Source organism: Apostichopus japonicus, chromosome 3 (assembly GCF_037975245.1).
Source record: "Apostichopus japonicus isolate 1M-3 chromosome 3, ASM3797524v1, whole genome shotgun sequence".
Taxonomy (NCBI): domain Eukaryota; kingdom Metazoa; phylum Echinodermata; class Holothuroidea; order Aspidochirotida; family Stichopodidae; genus Apostichopus; species Apostichopus japonicus.
In genome coordinates this window covers 2,396,603-2,416,339 of record NC_092563.1, presented here as the reverse complement: position 1 = coordinate 2,416,339, position 19,737 = coordinate 2,396,603, and the positions used below count along the sequence as shown (strand labels likewise).

Genomic DNA, 19,737 nt, shown 5'->3' with positions numbered 1-19,737 from the left:
TAGGGAATATTAAGAATATTTGATTTTTTTTTTTGGTGATTAATTCTTATTAAAAAAAAACTTCCATTTCCCATTTTTTTTTTTTTTTACAGAAAAGAATGGATTTGGAAATTATTATTGCATGTATATAATTAACATTAATTTGGTCAAAAGTCTAACAACAGATTTGTGAGTAATTTTGAAGTAAATTGTCAGAATGGGCAATCTACCCCCAAAAAAGTTGGAGTTTGGAATAGGCCATAACTGTACTGTACTTGGGGAGGGGGTGAAAGGGTTGGGGTGGGGTGTGGGGTCAACGCTGCTTCTGTAAAACATTTATACTAAACTACATGGATTAACTTTGGGTTTACACCATTTTTGTTCACGAGAAATATATCTGGCGGGAAAAAGGAAGGATCAATTAACCTTTGTTCTTGTTTCTTGCATTTCTTGCCTTAAGAAAACAAAAAATGATCTCAATATTTTTGATTCTATAGACACGGCTTCCGTTTAGTCTTAGCATGTTATTGATGAAGATAAAATTTTAACAAAAATCAAAGTGAGAAAATGAAAATAATACTGTACAAGTTTATTGGTAAAATGTTTTGAGTAAATATTGTAACTTTTACCGTCCAACAAAAAAAAAGAGAGAGAGAAAAAAAATAATAATAATAATACGGTAGCATTCATTGCACATTTTTGAACCACTTCATTTCTTCCAGTTTAGATACAAGAAAACAAAAACAACAAGAAACAAAGGTTCCAAACTACAGTGAGATGCTTCCATTCAAAATATAAGTGTCAAAAATGTACAAACAGTTAAATTTAAGGGCAGCAATCAAGGCTGAACTGGTGTTCACTAAACTTGTTGCCATAAATAATAATTGCCATAAAAAAATAATTAGGCAGTCGTCAGTCGAGGTAAAATCATTACATGGTGACTCAAGTTTTACTTTTTGGAAATTTCATATTTGCAGATTGAAGTGGTTTATTTGAATCAACAGTCAAGTAGAAAAACTAGCAAATACCATTGAACAGTAGTTAACTAACAATAGTGGCTGGTCACCTAATGTAACAACTGTAGAATATAAAAAAAGAGTAAACTTTACAACTTTTTCATACCCTGCTTCAAATAAGATCAGTGTGTTATGCATGTTAAAACTTATTATAGTAGAAGTCTATGTTTCAAACTGTATACTGTGACATTTACTGCCTCAAAAAACCTTGAGAATAGAGAGCAATTGTTTGAAAGTAAAGAGTTAGCGTTTGGCAACGGTCTTAACAGATGCTTAAGTATAAGGGGTAAAAAGTATCAATTTTTGCAACTGGTGCCTGTATGTATTAATCCCAAAAGTTTAGGTCCTACAACATACTTGCAATACAGGCATAGCTAAAACCTATCATAATTTTCATAGAAAATTTATTGTGATAATTAGAATATGTTGCTAGGAAACTGCCTCTCTCATCACCCCCCCCCCCAAAAAAAAAAAAAGTGAGAGAGGTGGTGAGAGAGAAAGAGAAAATGGACACAGGCAGTTGAATAGTGTTTCTATTGAAGAACAGGGAGTGGATCTGCAAGGCAAAGCAAGATTTTACCTGGTGTCACTATACTTTGAAGAAACCCATCGCTGTTGACAAGTAGACAGTTCACAGGATTGACTATTCAATGTATAAAAAATGTCTAATTGTAAATATTGCATTGTTTTAACATATTGTGAAATATTAACAATTTTGTAACATTATCTCAAGCATATCAGCCTGACAGATTTAGCACATCAAGTTAATTTTTGATCACAAATTAGTATGAACAATATTCCAGATTCATTCATAATCAATTCACATTTCTTTAAAAAAAAAAAATTATATATATTTTTTGGGTATACCTTTAGTACCCATAGATTTTACATTTTTGAATTAGTTTGTCTGCCATTACAATTCTGTAGTAGCAGATGTTTTTTGCCTAAAGCGAGGGTGATCTACTATGGGTGAGGAAACAGTGTTATAATTTGCAACTTGTTAAGCAATTTATGTTTATAATAAATGGCACTTTTTGCCACAAAATTCAGCCTTTTGTTTTCTTCCGAATATTTTTGTGACCTTTGAAAATATTTGTGTCAACCCTAAGAAGGGTCGCAGTCCCCCCCCCCCCCACCAGTGTAAATTACAGGTATCCAATATATTGCCTTAATAGTTCTCCTAAAACTAAACTATTCAGAAGCAAGTAGAAGGCAACAAAGGATGACAAACAGACTGAATGACATGCAATCAATTCAGGAAATAATCAAACAAACCGACATATATGCACAGACAAACACACAGACAGACATTCACAGTTTTAGTTTATTTTGGTATATGCTACAATATGAAAGAATAAAACATATTAATTTTAAATGGCATGCTCAATAAATGTCACTTTTTAATAGAAAAATAACTTTTAAGATCTTGTAAATGTACAACAAAAAGATGTACAACTTTTTACAAAAGAACACAAAATGTATCACTTCTACCAATATCTGTCTTTAAATTTTGTTGATAGGCATCAAAAGTATGTAAGGTCTGGGGCAACCGACACTCCATGAGCGACAATATGGTACAAAAGAAGGGTTATTGTCGTTTCTGTAACTCAAAGATAGATCATAACATCAGGGCTTAAAACTGTCAATAAATATTCAAATCAATGAACAATAAATATTGAGCTAATTATAATAAGTAAGCAATGCCATTGTTGTTGTCTAATATTATGTTCACTAAAATTTTGCTGTCCAATTTCTCATTTCACAAAACCAAAAAACCAAACAACTTTGCAAGGAGGAGTATTGCACAGCAATAAAGAAGACATGCTTAGTGTAATAATGACATTACCCCTTTATACAAGTAGAGATGCAGAGGGTCTGTTTTTTCCCATCTTTTTTTTGTCGGAAATTAAAGTCCATTGTGCTACTTTTGACCCAAAAATGTTGACAGTTTTTGTTTGGTTTTTTAACACAACAGTAAAAATATTTCAATTTTTTTTTATATTATGACATGACATTAGTTTGAGAGAAGTTTTTTTGCTTAGTGTGTTATGTGTGTTTTCTACCATCTCTGAGGTCATCACAACCGAGCATACAATCGTTAATACTGACAAGTAAGCTTATACCTCTAGATATAGCATATGTCAAGTGGAAATCCACCACGTATGAGCGATACGTCATCGATAAAATTAAAACACGTCAACATTTGGCAGTTAAAGTCGGCAGTGACCAAATAGTGACAGAGTCAACAGAACTCACCAGGGATGGTAGCAGCAAGACCGATACAAAATCAGCTAGCAAAATCAAAATCGACTAGATTCACATTTCTCTTTTTCAATTTCTTGTCATTTTTTTTTTTTAGTTGTGAAGGAGTTGCCCGATAGAGGGGGGTGCAGAGTACTTTCGAGTTGATAAATTTGCTCTCTTTAGCGTGTAGACCAGCATGCATTCCACCCATTCCTTGGCGTCGTCGTGGGAGGTAGCGCGCAACTTGTAGGATCTCTCCTCCGTCTGTATCAGGATGACTCTGTCGTCCTCCAGGGCTATGGGACACCCCCGCAGGTAGATGGACTCCACGTTCTTCTCGTTCTTCCTCTTGGAGTAATACAAGTAACCCTGCGCTGTCAGTTCAAAGTATCGGCGATTCCATTGAGACGATAGGGGTGTCTTTTGGTTGCTGAGTTTATCCAAGTAGCCTTCCTTGGTAGGATTATCTGGCAATCTCTTATATGTTGCTTGTCTTTTACTGGTATTCTGAAAGAAGAAAAAAAACAAGGAACATGAGAATCCTTGTTTTATTAATATATGAGAACCACATCGGATACAATGTAGTTTGAGAGGAAATAACCCCAAAAATGTTATAAGTGTTGCTGTGTCATAAAGTAGGAAGCTGAGGTGGCTGCAGCGTCTTGCAGCTAGGCTGCATAAGACATGTTTTGGTCCGATGCAGTTTGATGCAATAGGCACTGATGGTCTACGGAGGTAAGAATCTCAGTCTATGGTTTGATATTAATCCAGTCTTGTTGAAGGGGGATTGATTTTGGTTATGTCACTTTTAGCTTGTGTGAGTTATCTTATGTGCATAAGCAGATGATAACATCCCAGAAAGGCTGTGAAAATATATATCTCTTTTGGTGGATTGGCCAAAAGAATTCTGATGTCGCACACAAAATACATTTCCACAGCATATATGTTTGAAAAATCAAGTTAAATATTTCAGTCAAGCAAAATCTTAATTTTTTTTGGTCTTTCTTACTGTTACAGGTGAATCTACCATAAAAAGAAATTAATTGAAAACATCTATATGACAGAAAGTGTCTTTAGTAAAGGACACTTTCACGATTTGACCAAAAAACTCCATGTTTTTAATGGTTTCCCCGTGCACTTCACCATTACTTTATGGTACCCATTAGACTACACAGTCTAGTGACTGTTTTCCATTACATTATGCTACCCTACCCATTAGACTACACAGTCGTGTGACTGTCTTTTCAAACCTTTATTTCCCTTCTACGTTTACTGCCCCCGAATCGTTTCTTGTCGAATGACTTCCTGAAGGAGCTCAAGTGTCCGTTGCTGCTATGTTCCATGTTCTCGTCCAGCTGTTCCAGGTCGCTGCCCGCAGAGTCGCTCTGATCCAGGCTCGTGTAGCTCTCTACGGCAGAGTCACGAGCCGAGCTCTTACAGGACGGCTGTCTCGATGCCAGGTGTTTAGATTTCCTTCTGAATGTTCCAAATAAAAAAAAATAAAAAAAGGAAAGAGAGAGAGAAAATCCATTAAGGTTTATTTTTGGAGGGGGGGGGGGGGTTTGGTAATCTGTTGGTTCCTTCTCATAACAGAACGTCATCAAGCAAAGCCCTCAATCGACAGAGGGAGGCCGATATTTTATTTGTTACGTTCCTGCAGCTTGGAAACCTGATACTTTTCAGTGAGTGTTGATCAGTAAACAAATATTTCCGAATCAGACCACTTGCAACGGAGATGACGACGACGTACCTTTGAAAACCTCTGGTTGTGACCAGGATGAGATCTGCCTCTCTCTTGAAAGCTTTGATGAAGTCACTAACTGCCAGAAATACCTCTCCTGATTCCGTTCCCGCTGGCTCGCCGTAACGGACCTGAGGAAGAAAAAAGGAGACCATCATTGCCTTATTCAACGATACCTGACTGAAAATGGCAGCTACATATTGGGCAAGGAATTGTGGCAATGGCAGAGGTGGTTGGTTGGTTGGGGGGGAGGGAGGGGGGTGATAAAGTAGCTAATTCTTTTCTTCATTATTTATTGTATACAGACTATCAAACATTGAGGCAAACATCAGACATGAAAGGTATAATTTGTAAAAGTGTGAAGGGAGTGGGCGAGGATGTTGGGTCAGTTTGTAGGCCGCTGCTGACCAGATGTTGTGAGGGCCTCCCTTAGGACTTTCATGGGCTGACCTTCTGTTTATACCATCATCACTCACCAGGATATCATCGTACAGTTTCTTCATCTCGTCGGTCTTGCATTGCATCTCGCCAAGTTTCAGATCCAGCTGCTCGGCGAAAGACTAAAACAGAGATAAATATTGGTGAATCTTTCTTAAATTCTTTCTGAAAAAGTATCTTATAAGATTTGGCAAGGATTGAAATGACCTTTTGTTTAAAGAGCCTTTTCACCGTGATAAAGTTAAATCAGCGAGAACGAATATTCTGCTAGAGTGTATAGGAATCCCACTGGTCGGGTGTTTAAAACCAAAAGTCACAAAAAACTAATCGAGAGGAAAAAGACGCTCCAATTGAGATAGTTAGCCTCGTCACTAGTATATTGATTAAATCCCTCTCTGTGTTTCTACACAAACTACATTCTGTATTACTTTCTTTAAAAAAAGAGGGTTGAACGTGATTGTGAAATATTTATGTAGATGGTAGTAATAACTACATGAAAGAAGGGCATACCCAAGTGGCCCCCCCCCCCAAAATGGTTCTTTTGGCAGTTTCATTTTGACAGTCAACTATTATAAACTAACCTCCACATCATCGCAGAAGAGAACGTCTCTTTCTGGAGGATTTTCCCCAGAGAGAAGAACATTTGCGTTTCGTCGGACCAACATCAGATCTTTCTTCATCACTGGTGAGAAGATTAGGAAAGAAAAGTTGCTTAACAAAGTGAAAAAGATGTTAACACAGCTTTGTTTGTTTAAAATGCTTACAGAATAAAGTCATATCTTGAAGACTGCCGATGATTGTCCATTTAAGTTTTCAATTCACGACAAGGGCAGGAGCAGCATTGTTATTGGTCCCTGGGAAGAGGGAGTGTGCTCTGAATTGTTATAAACTTATCTGCTAAACTGTGATGTTTCAAGTTCAAGTTTACCCATTGGGGTGAAACATATTTGAAGGAGGAAGAGATATATGGGTGTGCTGAAGGTGGAGGGAGTGGGGGTGGAGGTTGGCGGGGGGGGGGGACGAGAGGAAGTATGGAGACAAGAGGTATCAGTGAGATCTGTTTGCATCAATGTTTACATTAATGGATTGATGCTATGTGACACCAATTGAAGGATGAAAGTAACACATTTCCTATCCACGACTTTCAAGAAGAGTTTAAAATGAAAAAAATTAACGTATATGTCTTATAAGTAGCATATGTTAAACATTTTCATATAAACTCTGCTTAAAGTTGGATAGGACAAAATCTGGGGTGAGTTTGACATAAGGGAACAGATATAATTATGAATATATAAAGTATATTATCATATTATTTCATCTAATTTAAAATTTAAGAGGAGCCAACCAATTTTTTATCTAAAGAGGAGCGGAGGGGGATGGGAGGAGGGACGGACAAGTGTTGCATATTCAATGTCCGTTAAAAATACAGGAAATAAATTACCTTCCACTTCTGCTTGAAGGGCTTTCACAGATGCTGCCAATTTAAAAGAAAAAGCGTGCAAAATATAATTGAATACATTGAAAATGGAACGTACCACCTAACACCAACAAAGACATTACTGACATCCAGGTTATATTTTGGTATTTATTATTATTGACAAATGATTTGTGAAGCTGTCGGCTGAAGCAGAAATCAATGTTTGCTTCAACTCTTAAAGTCTGAGAAACTTACACAACATTGAAAGAAATGAAAAAAAAAAGACAGATTCTGCCTCACTTTCTGACGGTCATTTTGCAAAACAAAATTGAAAATGTTAAAGAAAGTTGAATAGAGACAGTTAACATGATTTCCACAATTTTGAAATTCCAGACTTTTTACCAAAACTAAAATCCCGCTTTACGCTTATGGTTTACTATGAAGCCTACACACATGTTAGACTAGTACCCACAGTAAAGCCTTAAACAAGTATAACTTTTACAAAATGTTTGCTGACCACTTTCGTCCATTCTGGTGAACTGGACATTCAAAGAGCCACGAACTCGAAAAATGACATGCTGTAGCAAGTACTTTTCACAACTGTCTGATTCATGACGAAAAACTTGATCTCACGTTTCTTCAAGAAGACTTGCTGAGTAAGTCATGTCATGTAAGAAGTGTTCAAATGCGAACTTTTTCGTTACTTTTCCCGACTTGACAGGGTCTTTCAGGATCTAGAAAAGAGGTTTTTACTCCCTCCCCCATCCCCCCCCAATCAACTTTTCCCATTTTCCAGACCACATGGGAACCATTAGTGGAGTATATTCACATATTGTCAATTTTATTAGGCCGTTCTAGTCGCTCTTCATCTTCATCGTCATGGTAATGCATATTTCTCTGTTCAATTTGTATACTAACATATTCCTAGCAAAACCTACACTGCGGTTCATAGCCTCTGCTCTACCCTGTCGCAATTAACGTGGCGTGGACTCACCTTCAGGAACAAACGTGATTGGTAAAAGTTCATCTGTGAAATCCAACAGTTCAGAGTCTATTTGATGAATCTGCTGCACCAGGTACTTCATCAGGGTAAACTTTTTGTCTTTACCTTTGCAGTCGACAAGCTAGAAAGAAAAGTTATTAAAATAACTGTCACAGAATGTTTAGTAACAATTGAAAATTTCGCTAAACATTTAATAATAATTTATGAAAAAAAAATTTCATTAAAATTGAAAAAAAAAAAAACAGCCTGCTTAGATTTGCACGCTACTTTATAATAAACTAAAACATATACTGATTGAAACGGAAAAAATACCAACCTTAGGGAGTGACAGAAGTCTAAACCCTGGAGCTGTTCCTTTGCTACTTCCGCTGTTGATAAAGTTACCGATGGCAAGAATATACTCCAAGATTGCTGTGAACTTCTGGCTGAAAATGAGTGCCCTGCACCCTGCAAGGGTATTATCAATGGTCTGTGAGCAGGGGAGGAAAAAAGTACAGAATTGGGAAAAGAGTTTACAATTATTTAAGAAAAGTTTGAAAGGAAAGTTCTAAAAGCAATACAGGCTAACAGTTGGGACATTCAACCATTAAGCTCAGCACAGATAGTGTTTTCTTCTGGGGGGATATTGCCATAGTAACATTAATCACCTTACTGTATAAAAAGAAGGTTCACTTTTTGACATTCTACTTAAAATAATATTGTTTTTAAAATTTGGACACATAGAGGCATCAATCTCCTTGAGTGAACTGTTTACATGGTGTTGTAAGTGGGAGCATCCTTCCTCAGAAGCCCCGACCCTTCACCAACCATCGATTGAATCTAAGTTTTTTTTGTGATAGGGCGCTTCATGCTTGTGCACCACGTCTGCGGAACACCCTGCCGACGGCACTTTGTCTTTTAACCACCTTTGATTGTTTTAAGTCTCAACTTCAAACTCATCTTTTCATCACATACTTTAATTACTGATCTTGTTTTTAATTTGTCTTAACCTTGTCTATATAAGTTTCAATCTTTTATGTAAAGCGCTATATAAACATTTGTTATTATAATATTCTATCAATATGTGTGTAAAAAGAATGAAAAGTAAATAGTTTCATGATATCTGTGGACCATCCTTTTAACCATCATTTACCAAGATTAAAATATGATATTTAATATATCATATATTTAATATGCAGAGTACAGGTAAAATGAGGTTTTTAGAAGGTGTGTTATAAAAGCGACCACTGTTCCCTTCAAGTTATCCTCCGGTTTGAAAGACTACTTAAACATACAATTTTGCATGAAAATAAAGTTTCCTCAAATCTCAAATCCCACATTTTGAAGTAATCGATAAAGACTTACGGGTACTAGATCTTCGAATTTGATGGGCAATTCACTGGCAAAGAATAGAAGGTCCAGTCTTGTCTTTAAGAGAGGAATCTCACAAAAATGCATCATAAACTGATCTGTGGGGGCCAACTCTTGGGGTTTGTCTTTAAACTGTTTGTAAGCCTCCATATCTTCAGCATTTGGATGGTATCTGGAGCAGAAAGCAAAAACAAAAATTTTTTGTTTGTAAAATCATTGAGATATAGGAAGGTATTATTAAAATAAGCATGCAAAGCATCAAAACCTTAAAAGCTGAATAATATTGGCAACAGGAGGCTTCAAAATACCACTTGAAAATGAAAGACAGGTATTTTCCAAATTTCTTAAATATTCAATATTTTTTATTTTTTTTGGGGGGGGGGGGGGCATGTGCACATGTAGACACTAGTTTATTTATTTTACTTTCAGTGTCAAAAGGATTTAAGATGTTTTAAGCATACTTTCTGAGGTCTGCGATATGCTCCGGAGAGAGTCCTCCCTCTGATTCTCGTAGGATGGTCAGACGATGCTTGACTTCCTCCACCTCCATTTTGAATCCAGCCAGGAAGATTCCAAGATTTTGAGCTACTTTTGGATCTAAGATGGATTTCAACTTGGTCTTACTTGTATCTACAATGAGGCAGAGAAAATAAGAACAGTAAAAACAGATCAAATTAAAAGTTGATGCATTACAAGTCAGGCAAAAACCCTTTAATGGTCGTCCTGTCGTCCGAGACGACCAAATTTCTGTTCGGACTACCAAATCAGCCTTGGAGGCCGTTTAATGGACGACTAGTTGCTTACATCAATACTGATTTCATTGTAACTGAATACCACCGAATAGGTAAAATAATGGATTGAAATCACCCTCCATCACTTTAGAGTTACTGACATAAACCTGAAATAGTGGTGTAGGCCTATGGTTCATCGGAATGGGGTTTTACGAGACAGGTCCAACACTATTGTTCTTATTCACCAAACAAACACATTTCTCATCCAGTGTATAGTTTGTTAATTTGTTCTTTGTATAATCTGCTACATTTCTTCAGACAACCAAAATTTCCTGTTCAGAAAACCAAAAAAAAGTAAGATTACGATGTACTAGGGACAACCAGAAAATAAAGCTAACAACAAAATTTGCCCTGCAAGTAATGTTTTTATTTTATTTTATATTCTAACTGGAATATGCATCATTCTATGCTTATATAGTAAAATGTAAGATAATTAAACTTAAAAGAAAAAAAAATCTTTCAGAATTTAAAATAATTGATGTATTCATGTACCAATTACCGACATACATAATTTTGAATCAATGATAAACACTGCATGATGAGTATACCTGGGTCTGGTCCATCCTTTAGTTTGGTGTCCGAGTATAGCATCTCAAGCTGATCTGTATCTATGACCTCCGTAAGGTCACGGGCATTCTTCCAAAGGGATTTGCTGTACTATTGACACAAAATTATAAAACCAACAATTTAAAAAAATAATAATTAGAGAAAGTCAAAATAAAACCCTGAATAAAAAAAATATAGTGTATAGTTCTTAAAGGCATTGAAGATTCGCCCCAAACCGCGTGCGGCCATCTAAAAAAGTTAACTTTCTGTTGCTTGCAAGTGACGTTTTGTTCGTGTCGCTACAAAATGCAGACAGAAATGACACGTGATACCTTAATTGTTATCTTTAGCTGGACCTGAGATGTCCATCGCTGTATCGTTTGTATACTGTGCTGTGTGTATTGACCGCAGCTGTATGTACTGACTGTACACTAGTGTCTAATTACCAACGGTAGCAAGCTGTGTGTGTATTTTCTGGGATCGATGGTGGTGTTTTTACACTTCTGTTACACCTCATTCGAAACTAGGTCAAATTACCAGCATTAGACGTTTCTTTTTGCGAAAGTCTTCACACCTTTTTAACTCATATACAACAGAGAATTTTGAACAAACCTAGGGCATTTTCTAAAAATGTTCATAGCTCCAATGAAGAAATATAAAAATCGGCTTCTTTGCTCCCAAAGCCGTCCATGTGGAATTATCTGAAGCAGCCTCCAAAGAGTAGATTAGTTTGACTCTCTTGCTCACAGAAATGGAGCTTTGTTTCACCCTGTAACGTATAGCTAGCTAGCCAACGGAGGTACTTACGTGATTATTGGGTACCCGAGTCCAGTGGAATGGCTTCATCTTGATCTTTGAGGTGACCTTAAACACCCTCTTGACCTGTGGTGCCATGAGTGGTGGTGGAGGGGGAGGAGGAGGGGGAGGAGGTGAGGCCACTGCTGGACCTCCACAAACACCTGGTGTATTAGAGATATGTGTGGTATTAGAAAGATATGTCATTAAATTACAAAATTCATGTTAACAAGAAAATGCTACAGATCTAATGAAATGAAATGATACTGACCTCAGTCTATCCAAGAACGACAAAAGAAATGAATTGATAGCAAAGTTGTAGTAGTTATGATAGTATATGTGGATGGTAAGCTGATTAAAGTTAAGCGTAGGCTACAATGATCAAATATAGCTAATCTGTTAGGCTGCTATTACATCAACAAAAATGCTATTATACAACAATCATTTCTATTTGAGATCATGGTAAAACATTTTCTGGATTAGACGATTAAAGTGTTGAGCATGATAGATTATTAGATGACTTTCTACAAAAATTGGAGAAAAGATGTTAAAGAGAAGCAAACTTTAGTAAGACACCAGCAATTACCATAGATTATACTTTTGCCAGTTTCATATCAAGCTAATGGGGCATGGTTGAAACATGAAAATGAAATGATGTATTATTCAAAAGGAACCATAAATCTGAATGATTGCCTGCTAAAGTTAAAAAATGAATTTTAGATTAATGATTTTTAGTAGAATATGATTCTGCATGTGATATTTTAAAGCAGCTTTTGTTTATTATCTTCATACCGCATCTCTGACCGTTAAAGGAATGATAAATATCCAGAAGAGATAAAGATCTTCAAACACATTATTTTCATCCACCAAGAAATTTTTTCAAGGACTTCAATCAAATCTATGATGTTCAATTAAAGTTTACCTTGTAAGGCAGAAAAATCCAATTGCAAACTGCAGCTTTTGAAGGACAATTAGAAGTAAAAAAGTATTGCTATGTTTAAATAAACAATATGGTGATAGTTAAAAATGTTATTTGCATTTTGGAGTAAAGCACTGCGTTTAAAAAGTAAAAGGCTGCATCAGCTGCAAAGATTTCCTGCAGAAAAGGCATAATAAATATCAAAAATTGGAGATTAGCAGTGCACTTTTGGGAGACACAGGCTACAGAGAACAAAAGATTATGTCCTACCCAGCCTGGCTGCAATGGGCACTGCAGCCCCCTCAGCGTCCGACGTTTAGACACAATGCCTACATAACAAGGTACTGACCAACCCCTCCATAGTATCTAAACTATTTATTTTGAATTCCGAATTGAAAATTATTTTGCCCATAGTATATATCATCCCAATTTGTATAATATTCATGATATTGATAAACCATATATTGTTCTGAGAAATGATTTATCAGGAATAAAGATGATTTGTTTTCTATTTTTTCAGATGGCATGCCATCTTACCTACACCACCATCCACTGCTGCATTAGGAGATAAGGATGGAGGGAGTGGAGGTGGCTCCATATCCACTGCACTAAGCTGGCCACCTTTATCAGATGACGACGACGACCTCCTCTTGGACTGCCAGGCCGGCATCTTGGCCAACAACTGTTCCTTGAAAGTCGGCTGGCCTGTTTGCTTCCTCGGAGGTAGGGGAGGCGGGACGGGGTTGGGATTCAGACCAAGTTTATTCACGGATGAGCTTGATTTTGATTTGAACGGTCTCCAGAATTTTCGACCGCCCGTCGCTCCGGAGGTCTTGTTTTTTGTGTGCAGGTATTTCTTCTTGACGATGCCACTTCTCGAACCGAAGGAGTGGTTTCTGGGTGGTACGGGGGGAGCGGGTTCCCAACCCTCTGATATAGCTGAAAATCTGTTGGTTTCCATGATTGGTGGCAGGTCTGCTTGTATGGCTACTTCGCTCTTTCTGACGGGAAGCGGCGGAGGCATCAGAGGGGCCGTTGGACTAACCTGGTTGGCATCTCGTAGCCGTTTCTTGAGCAGCGGGGAGACTGTGTTCGAGATCAAGAGCTCTTCCCACCCGGCTATTCTGTCGGAATTTGGTGCTTGAACATTGATTGGTTGGAAGCAATATGAGGGTATAGTAATGTCACTTGTTCCCAAGGGTGGGGAAGATGGAGGGGGTGGGGGGGTACGTGATGGTGGTCTCTCAGGTAGGGCGCTGCCGTTTTCTAGATGAGCAGAGATGATATGATGGATGTATAAGATTAGCGGATTTTTGTGTTAACATTTGCAAAATGTTAACAAAATGTTTAGTTTCATGCGTTACAGGCCGAAAGCAGCATGCATTGTAAGTAGGGTAGATGCCACCAGCAGTTGATTATTTGTATGGTTCTACAATGTTTACCTGCAAATATGAAATAGAAATATTCTATGAATATACATGAGCAACATGCATATCCATACCTCTCTCTCTCTCTATATATATATATATATATATATATATATATATATATAGCATGCATATATTTCTAATGCCAGTACCACTCTATACTGTCCGCACATATCATGCTTCAAAGCACTCCTACTGACAGCATGGACAGTTTTTATCCTTTTTCTGATCAAAACATGATATTCATATTGCTCATACTGACATTACAAGTGCTTTGACACATGACATCAAAGTACAGTTTATACAACAACAACAAAATTGGCTGAACTGTGAGAATTAAGTTCCAACAAGAGATCAACACTGTGTGATGTCGGCTAAAATGTATGTGTGTCCTACTGTGCCACCCTTCCATATCACTATCGACAAGATTCCAAATCATGTCGTTAATTTGAGAGAGTTTTGGAGAGAGAACCCTTACGAATTATATCAAGCTATCAAACAGACCCTCATGAATGGATTTAATGGATCTAGTAGCTCTGATACTAGACCAATACATCTATATATTGTAAGAGGAAGTGTCGTTACGAGTGACTAATTTTACCTTGATCGTATTGCACGGAACCCTGACACAAGTAATTCATTTTGGGGCAACAGGATAATCCTGGCATCCATACAATATCCTGTTTCCTGGGTTATTGCACCTAACAGAACCCTGCTAGCTGAATGCGGTGAAAGTCCCGAATATTTACAGACCAAATAATGTCCTGTGCCAAGGGACTATTGAGTGTATACATATCAACATCGATGCATATTTAACATTAAAGCAGTAGGATCGATATATAAGCAAAATCACCCCCTTTCAAATTGTGAAAGATCTCTTTTATTCATTTTGCCAGATATTGTTGCTACCATCACCTATAATGAATATTCATGCTGCCAGATATTGTTGCTACCATCACCTATAATGAATATTCATTCTGTTACACATGCACTGATGAGATCTGGTAGTATCACTACAACCTATCGGGACAAGGACACGCTCAAGTACAAAACCCTTCCTTAATCACATGCTTCCATATGGCTATTGGTTCAGACTTCTGCAGTAAAGTTAGAATATAGCATGCCTATGACAGGTCAGAAGTTGTGGGTAGAGGGTGCAGAGGGGGGGGGTAGAGGGCAGAGGTCATTCCATTAATGTTCAGCTGTGCTGAAATGTGCAACAATACACTGCATGAATATTCATCAATGTAAATGTTATTGGGCACCCAACTGCCATCCCCACCCTCCATTCCCCCAAGGCCACTGGAGAAAAAATATCAAATTTTCCATATTTCAACCAATTCTGACAGGTTCATAGGTTTTTGGCGTATTTAATAACTTTCCCTAAAAAACGTCAAATAAAATGCCTACATTGCAAGGAGGATACACTGACTTGAGCATTGTATAGCATAGAACTATTGCCATGCACCTACACTGTGCTTTCTTGAAATAAAATAGATATTTCATATTCACTTTATTGTTACATGCAGTTCAGCTCACCCATGCCCTTCTAACAACATATGTGTCCTGAGTTTCAATGGTAGATACATTCCTGCATGTTCATTATGCATTTACTAATGTTTCCATAATATTTATCGATGCTTATTGAAGTTATTTCATTGCTCTCACTATTCTTTGGATATAAATCATCAAAATTAAGCTCTCTCTTTATTTCTTCTATAAACAATGCACAGTATTGCTTTGATCACAACTTATATAAACAGAACATACACCCTTCTACCAGGATTCAATGTGGTAGACATGATTCATCTTATTGCACATATGCAAGTGCAGCATTTATCCCCCCTCTACCTCCTCCCCCTCCCCCCCACCACACTGCCCGTCCTTTCCCTCCTAACCGCCAATGGAAGCATTGTACATAGTTGTAATAATTAAGTGCTAAACTTAAATCTTGCCATGTCAGGTTTACAGAGAAATAAATACCAATTTATCTACACATTAAGAACTGAATATAGGCTGTTCCACCCTCCCCCCCCCCCCTTTACTCAATCTGTCCAATGTGTTTTCCAGTAAATTTCGTCAAGTATGTTAATGTTATAGGTGCATCGCTCACTTAAACTGCATACCTGTCAGGGGTAACGGTGGAGGTTCACCGGGGGTCTCAGAGGAGCGTTTACCATCTCCTCTGAGCATCCCATTGTCCATCTCATCGACTGGTGTCAACCCGTTTTCATTGTTCATCTCCATGACGGGTTCGAGTGCCCCCTCGATGAAACTGGACCTCTGGAAGAGTGAATCTGACACGATCCGGGTCGGTGAACCCATATCCCCACCTCCGTGGTGGCGGCCTGAGTCTGTGGTGTCCGTGGACCACCTCTGGCCCAAGGATAACCGAGACTGGTCACTGACGGATTCATTATTGGAAGAGAGACTTCCACAGCTCATCCTGATATGATAATTAAAGAATACAAACCACTTGATCTTGATAAAAAAAATTGACTGAAATACTCCTTTTTCATTACAACCAGGGGTCTTATTCCAGCCATAAATGTCTTTGCACTTTACCAAAAAAATTAAAAGAAACAGAAGAGTGAGGAGTGAAGGAACATAAATAGGAAGGTTCATATATTGTTAGGAAAAAGCTCTCCTTTTAAAAAACACACTGGCAAATATAAATGAGATACTTTTACCTCTCCCCCCCCCCCATCCCACAACCACCAACCCTCTACCAAAGAGATATGACAGTGATATTTCAAAGAGTTTTGTATCATTACCCCTCCTCTTACCTGCTGTTACCCTGTGGAGGGTGTGTTATAAACCCCTCTAGCCCCTGTACAATCTGTTTCAACACCACCAGCGATCTATTGGCATCATCTTTCAGTTCGTTAATACCCATCATCGATTGCAACTTGTCAATTTCCTGTTACGGAAGAAAAACATGAGCGATATGTGCATCGACTGTTCACAGGAGGGAATTTGTCTTCCTTCCAATCGTCTCATCTACTCCATGATGTAATCCGCCAATGCATATTAGATCCAAAATTTCACAAAGTTATCAAGAATGTTAAAATGACGGCCTGCACAGGTGTATGCAAGAATTGTCATGAATAAAGGTCTCTTGGGTTTACCTCTTAAAATGTTAATATGTTCTCAACTCCTTCCTGACGTTTACTTGACCTCTTACAGACTTCTTCAAGATGAAAACATGTTTCATGGTGTCGTATGGAGCCTTCACTCTAATGCAAACTCTAATATGTAATATGCTACCAATGAAAACAGTTTAAATTTATGCCTGTTAATCTTAATCTCACAGTCCTTAAACCACTGTTACTACATCTATGCTAAACTCAAACCAATTTCTTTGCGCAGAAAGTCTCAGATGGGCACATTGCCTTCCTGCCCCATGCAATCTGTCTGCCAGTGTGTCACATGATTGTATCTAAAAATCTCCTTAATGGCACAAAATCAGAGTATCTATAAGAAGGACAGCAATTTGTTTGCAAACTTTTCAAATTTTGTATATTGTGCAATGTGTAATGGATGCCATGTAGAAAATTTCCCCCCCCCCCCCCAAAAAAAAACACAATTGTGAGATGTTTGGCTATATCCTATTGGAAGAAGAAAGGATATTTTTCCTTACATTTTCCAGACTTTTCCAGATTTCCCGAATACATAGGGAACCATGCATAAATCTAGTAGTCTTGAAAGACTGGACAATCCTTGAAAATTAGTCACAGACATTATATCACAGACATTACGTTTATGATAGGTGAATAGATAGATATACAGATACTAAATTTGAGTTTTTTTTATACTAAGGTGCCAAATCAAAATAAATATCTTTTAACTTTTTTTAAGTTTCCTTTGTCATAGATCCAGTTTAAAAGAATCTTTCTGACTCACCAAATGCCAAGTTACTGACGGTGAAAGCTTCAAAAGGATTGATTGATTCCTTTGATCAATAGGTCCCATTTTTAACTCCAAACGATAATATTTTGAGTTCTCAATTTCTTTGATTCCTTCAAATTTTGTCCTGACTGCTTCAGATGAGTCAAGCTTTTTATTTGAGTCAGCTAATAATGCATCAATGTTGTCAAGTTAAACTCAGATTCTCAACTGACTGTTTACTAGTTTGTCTTCATAAAAGGTGTAACATTTATGTTCTTTTTAAAAAAATAGTGTAATCAAAGATCCACCAATGATCAAAGTTTCATATTAAATTACAGGAATAACAACTCAGAATTGCAACACTAGCATTTTCCCTGGTAGCTGGAACCTTTAACATTTCCTCATATATAAAGCAATTGATAAATGTAACAATTTCCTGACACAAAATGGGATTCCCGTGTTACGCAATTAGGGATTGAACTTAGAATGAGCTAGTGTTGCAATTAAGTATAATGACATCATCTCATCATCACTTCCTGGCCCTGGTTTCAACTTTGGGAGCTGCCTGTTGCTACTTTTGCATGAGCCTTTTGTGGTTACAGAGAATAGAATGATAGGTACATAGAGTATAGCACAGTAGACTGCAATACAGCACAACACAACATAGTACAAAACACAATACACTACAATAATTGTACAATAGAGTACATATAGTAGACTACACTACAAGCATAAGTACAGTATAGTACAGTACAGTGGAGTATGTGACAGTACAGTGCAGTGATCAAAGTATGTGACCGTACAGTGCAGTGATCAAACTATGTGACAGTACAGTGAAGTATGTGACAGTACAGTGCGGTGAAGTATGTGACAGTACTGTGAAGAATGTGACAGTACAGTATGTGACAGTACAGTATGTGATAGTACAGTGCAGGGAAGTATGCGACAGTACAGCGAAGTATGTGACAGTACAGTACAGTGAAGTATGTGACAGCACAGTGTGGTACTGTACAGTACAGAGAAGTATGTGACAGTACAGTGAACAAAGGATGTGACAGTACAGCGAAGTATGCGACAGTACAGTGCATTGATCAAAGTTTGTGACAGTACAGTGCAGTATGTGACAGTTCGGTGAAGTATGTGACAGTTCGGTGAAGTATGTGACAGTACAGTATGTGATAGTACAGTGCAGTGAAGTATACATGACCGTACAATGAAGTATGTGACAGCACAGTACAGTACAGTGAAGTATGTGACAGTACAGTATAGCCTAACGCAGTCTACATTATATAGTACAGTAAGGCGCAGAAGGGTACGGTACAATACAATATATGTTACAGTACAAGCAACTCACTGTATAAAAGGACCTGAGAGTGAGGTTGATGTTATGTTGGTAGCTCTGATCAATAACTTCAGATGGTGATATTGTAGTTTCTTTAGCAAACACATCATCATTAAACCCTGAGATAGACTCACGATGATACCCACAGGCGTACTGCACGGCCTAATATAAGAAGAATAACAAATAAAATTAGCAGATAAAAAAACAAATATATATCGGGTGGAATCACATAAAAAAATCCTTCTAAGTTTATTTAGCTAACAATGATCCATATTAGCTTAATATTCTAGTCCAAATAGTGAGAATTTACTATTATTTACAGAAGAGGAGGGCCTGTGGTGAAAAATGCAATCAATCTCTCCAGTTTATACTGAGTTAAAAAAAAAAGATATGATTTATATGTACATGGTAAATCATAACTGACAAATCTGGAAGCAGTATTAAAACAAACGATGAGAAGTTAAAGATATTTGGGGTGGTCGGGTGGGGTGGGGTGGGGTGGGGGGAGGTGTAGGGATGGAGCAAAGATGATCTTAGATAAAGACCAAGTCCAATGCTACCCTCCATTCACTCTGCATGTAGAATATTTACTTAATTTGACTAGTATAAACACGGGTCCCTAACTGAAGAAGTGATTATTGGGGACTTGCACAATTATGGGTAGCAATTAATAGAGTAGTAGTTTATAACAGAGCACATACCCAGGGTAAATTTGAGAGCATAAAATGTGTTTGTTGTTGTGCGTACTGTACCTTGAACCATTCATCTCGCTGTAATTCGATATCTTTTCCTTTGGATCCTGAAGAAATAATCCGGAACCTGAATTAAAGACACAGAAATA

At 37.5% G+C, this 19,737-nt stretch overlaps 1 protein-coding gene across 2 annotated transcripts in view; it reads right to left on the bottom strand.

The window, feature by feature from the left end:
- Positions 1-396: 396 nt before the first annotated feature.
- The window catches only part of LOC139959860 (uncharacterized), a 49,560-nt gene continuing 30,219 nt past the window's right edge, over positions 397-19,737 (bottom strand). Inside the window, exons 8-24 of one of the 2 annotated variants that reach the window (XM_071957765.1) lie at positions 19,649-19,715; positions 18,909-19,058; positions 16,453-16,586; positions 15,793-16,112; positions 12,777-13,505; positions 11,333-11,484; positions 10,528-10,636; positions 9,650-9,818; positions 9,183-9,360; positions 8,155-8,307; positions 7,830-7,959; positions 6,860-6,892; positions 6,000-6,100; positions 5,457-5,540; positions 4,990-5,111; positions 4,490-4,715; positions 397-3,746 (exon numbers count right to left, since the gene is read on the bottom strand). In XM_071957765.1, coding sequence (XP_071813866.1) covers positions 3,351-3,746; positions 4,490-4,715; positions 4,990-5,111; positions 5,457-5,540; positions 6,000-6,100; positions 6,860-6,892; positions 7,830-7,959; positions 8,155-8,307; positions 9,183-9,360; positions 9,650-9,818; positions 10,528-10,636; positions 11,333-11,484; positions 12,777-13,505; positions 15,793-16,112; positions 16,453-16,586; positions 18,909-19,058; positions 19,649-19,715 — 3,253 coding nt within the window. In that variant the 3' untranslated portion in view covers positions 397-3,350. The remainder of the gene's footprint in view (positions 3,747-4,489; positions 4,716-4,989; positions 5,112-5,456; positions 5,541-5,999; positions 6,101-6,859; positions 6,893-7,829; positions 7,960-8,154; positions 8,308-9,182; positions 9,361-9,649; positions 9,819-10,527; positions 10,637-11,332; positions 11,485-12,776; positions 13,506-15,792; positions 16,113-16,452; positions 16,587-18,908; positions 19,059-19,648; positions 19,716-19,737) is intronic. The other variant, XM_071957773.1, reaches the window with a different exon arrangement.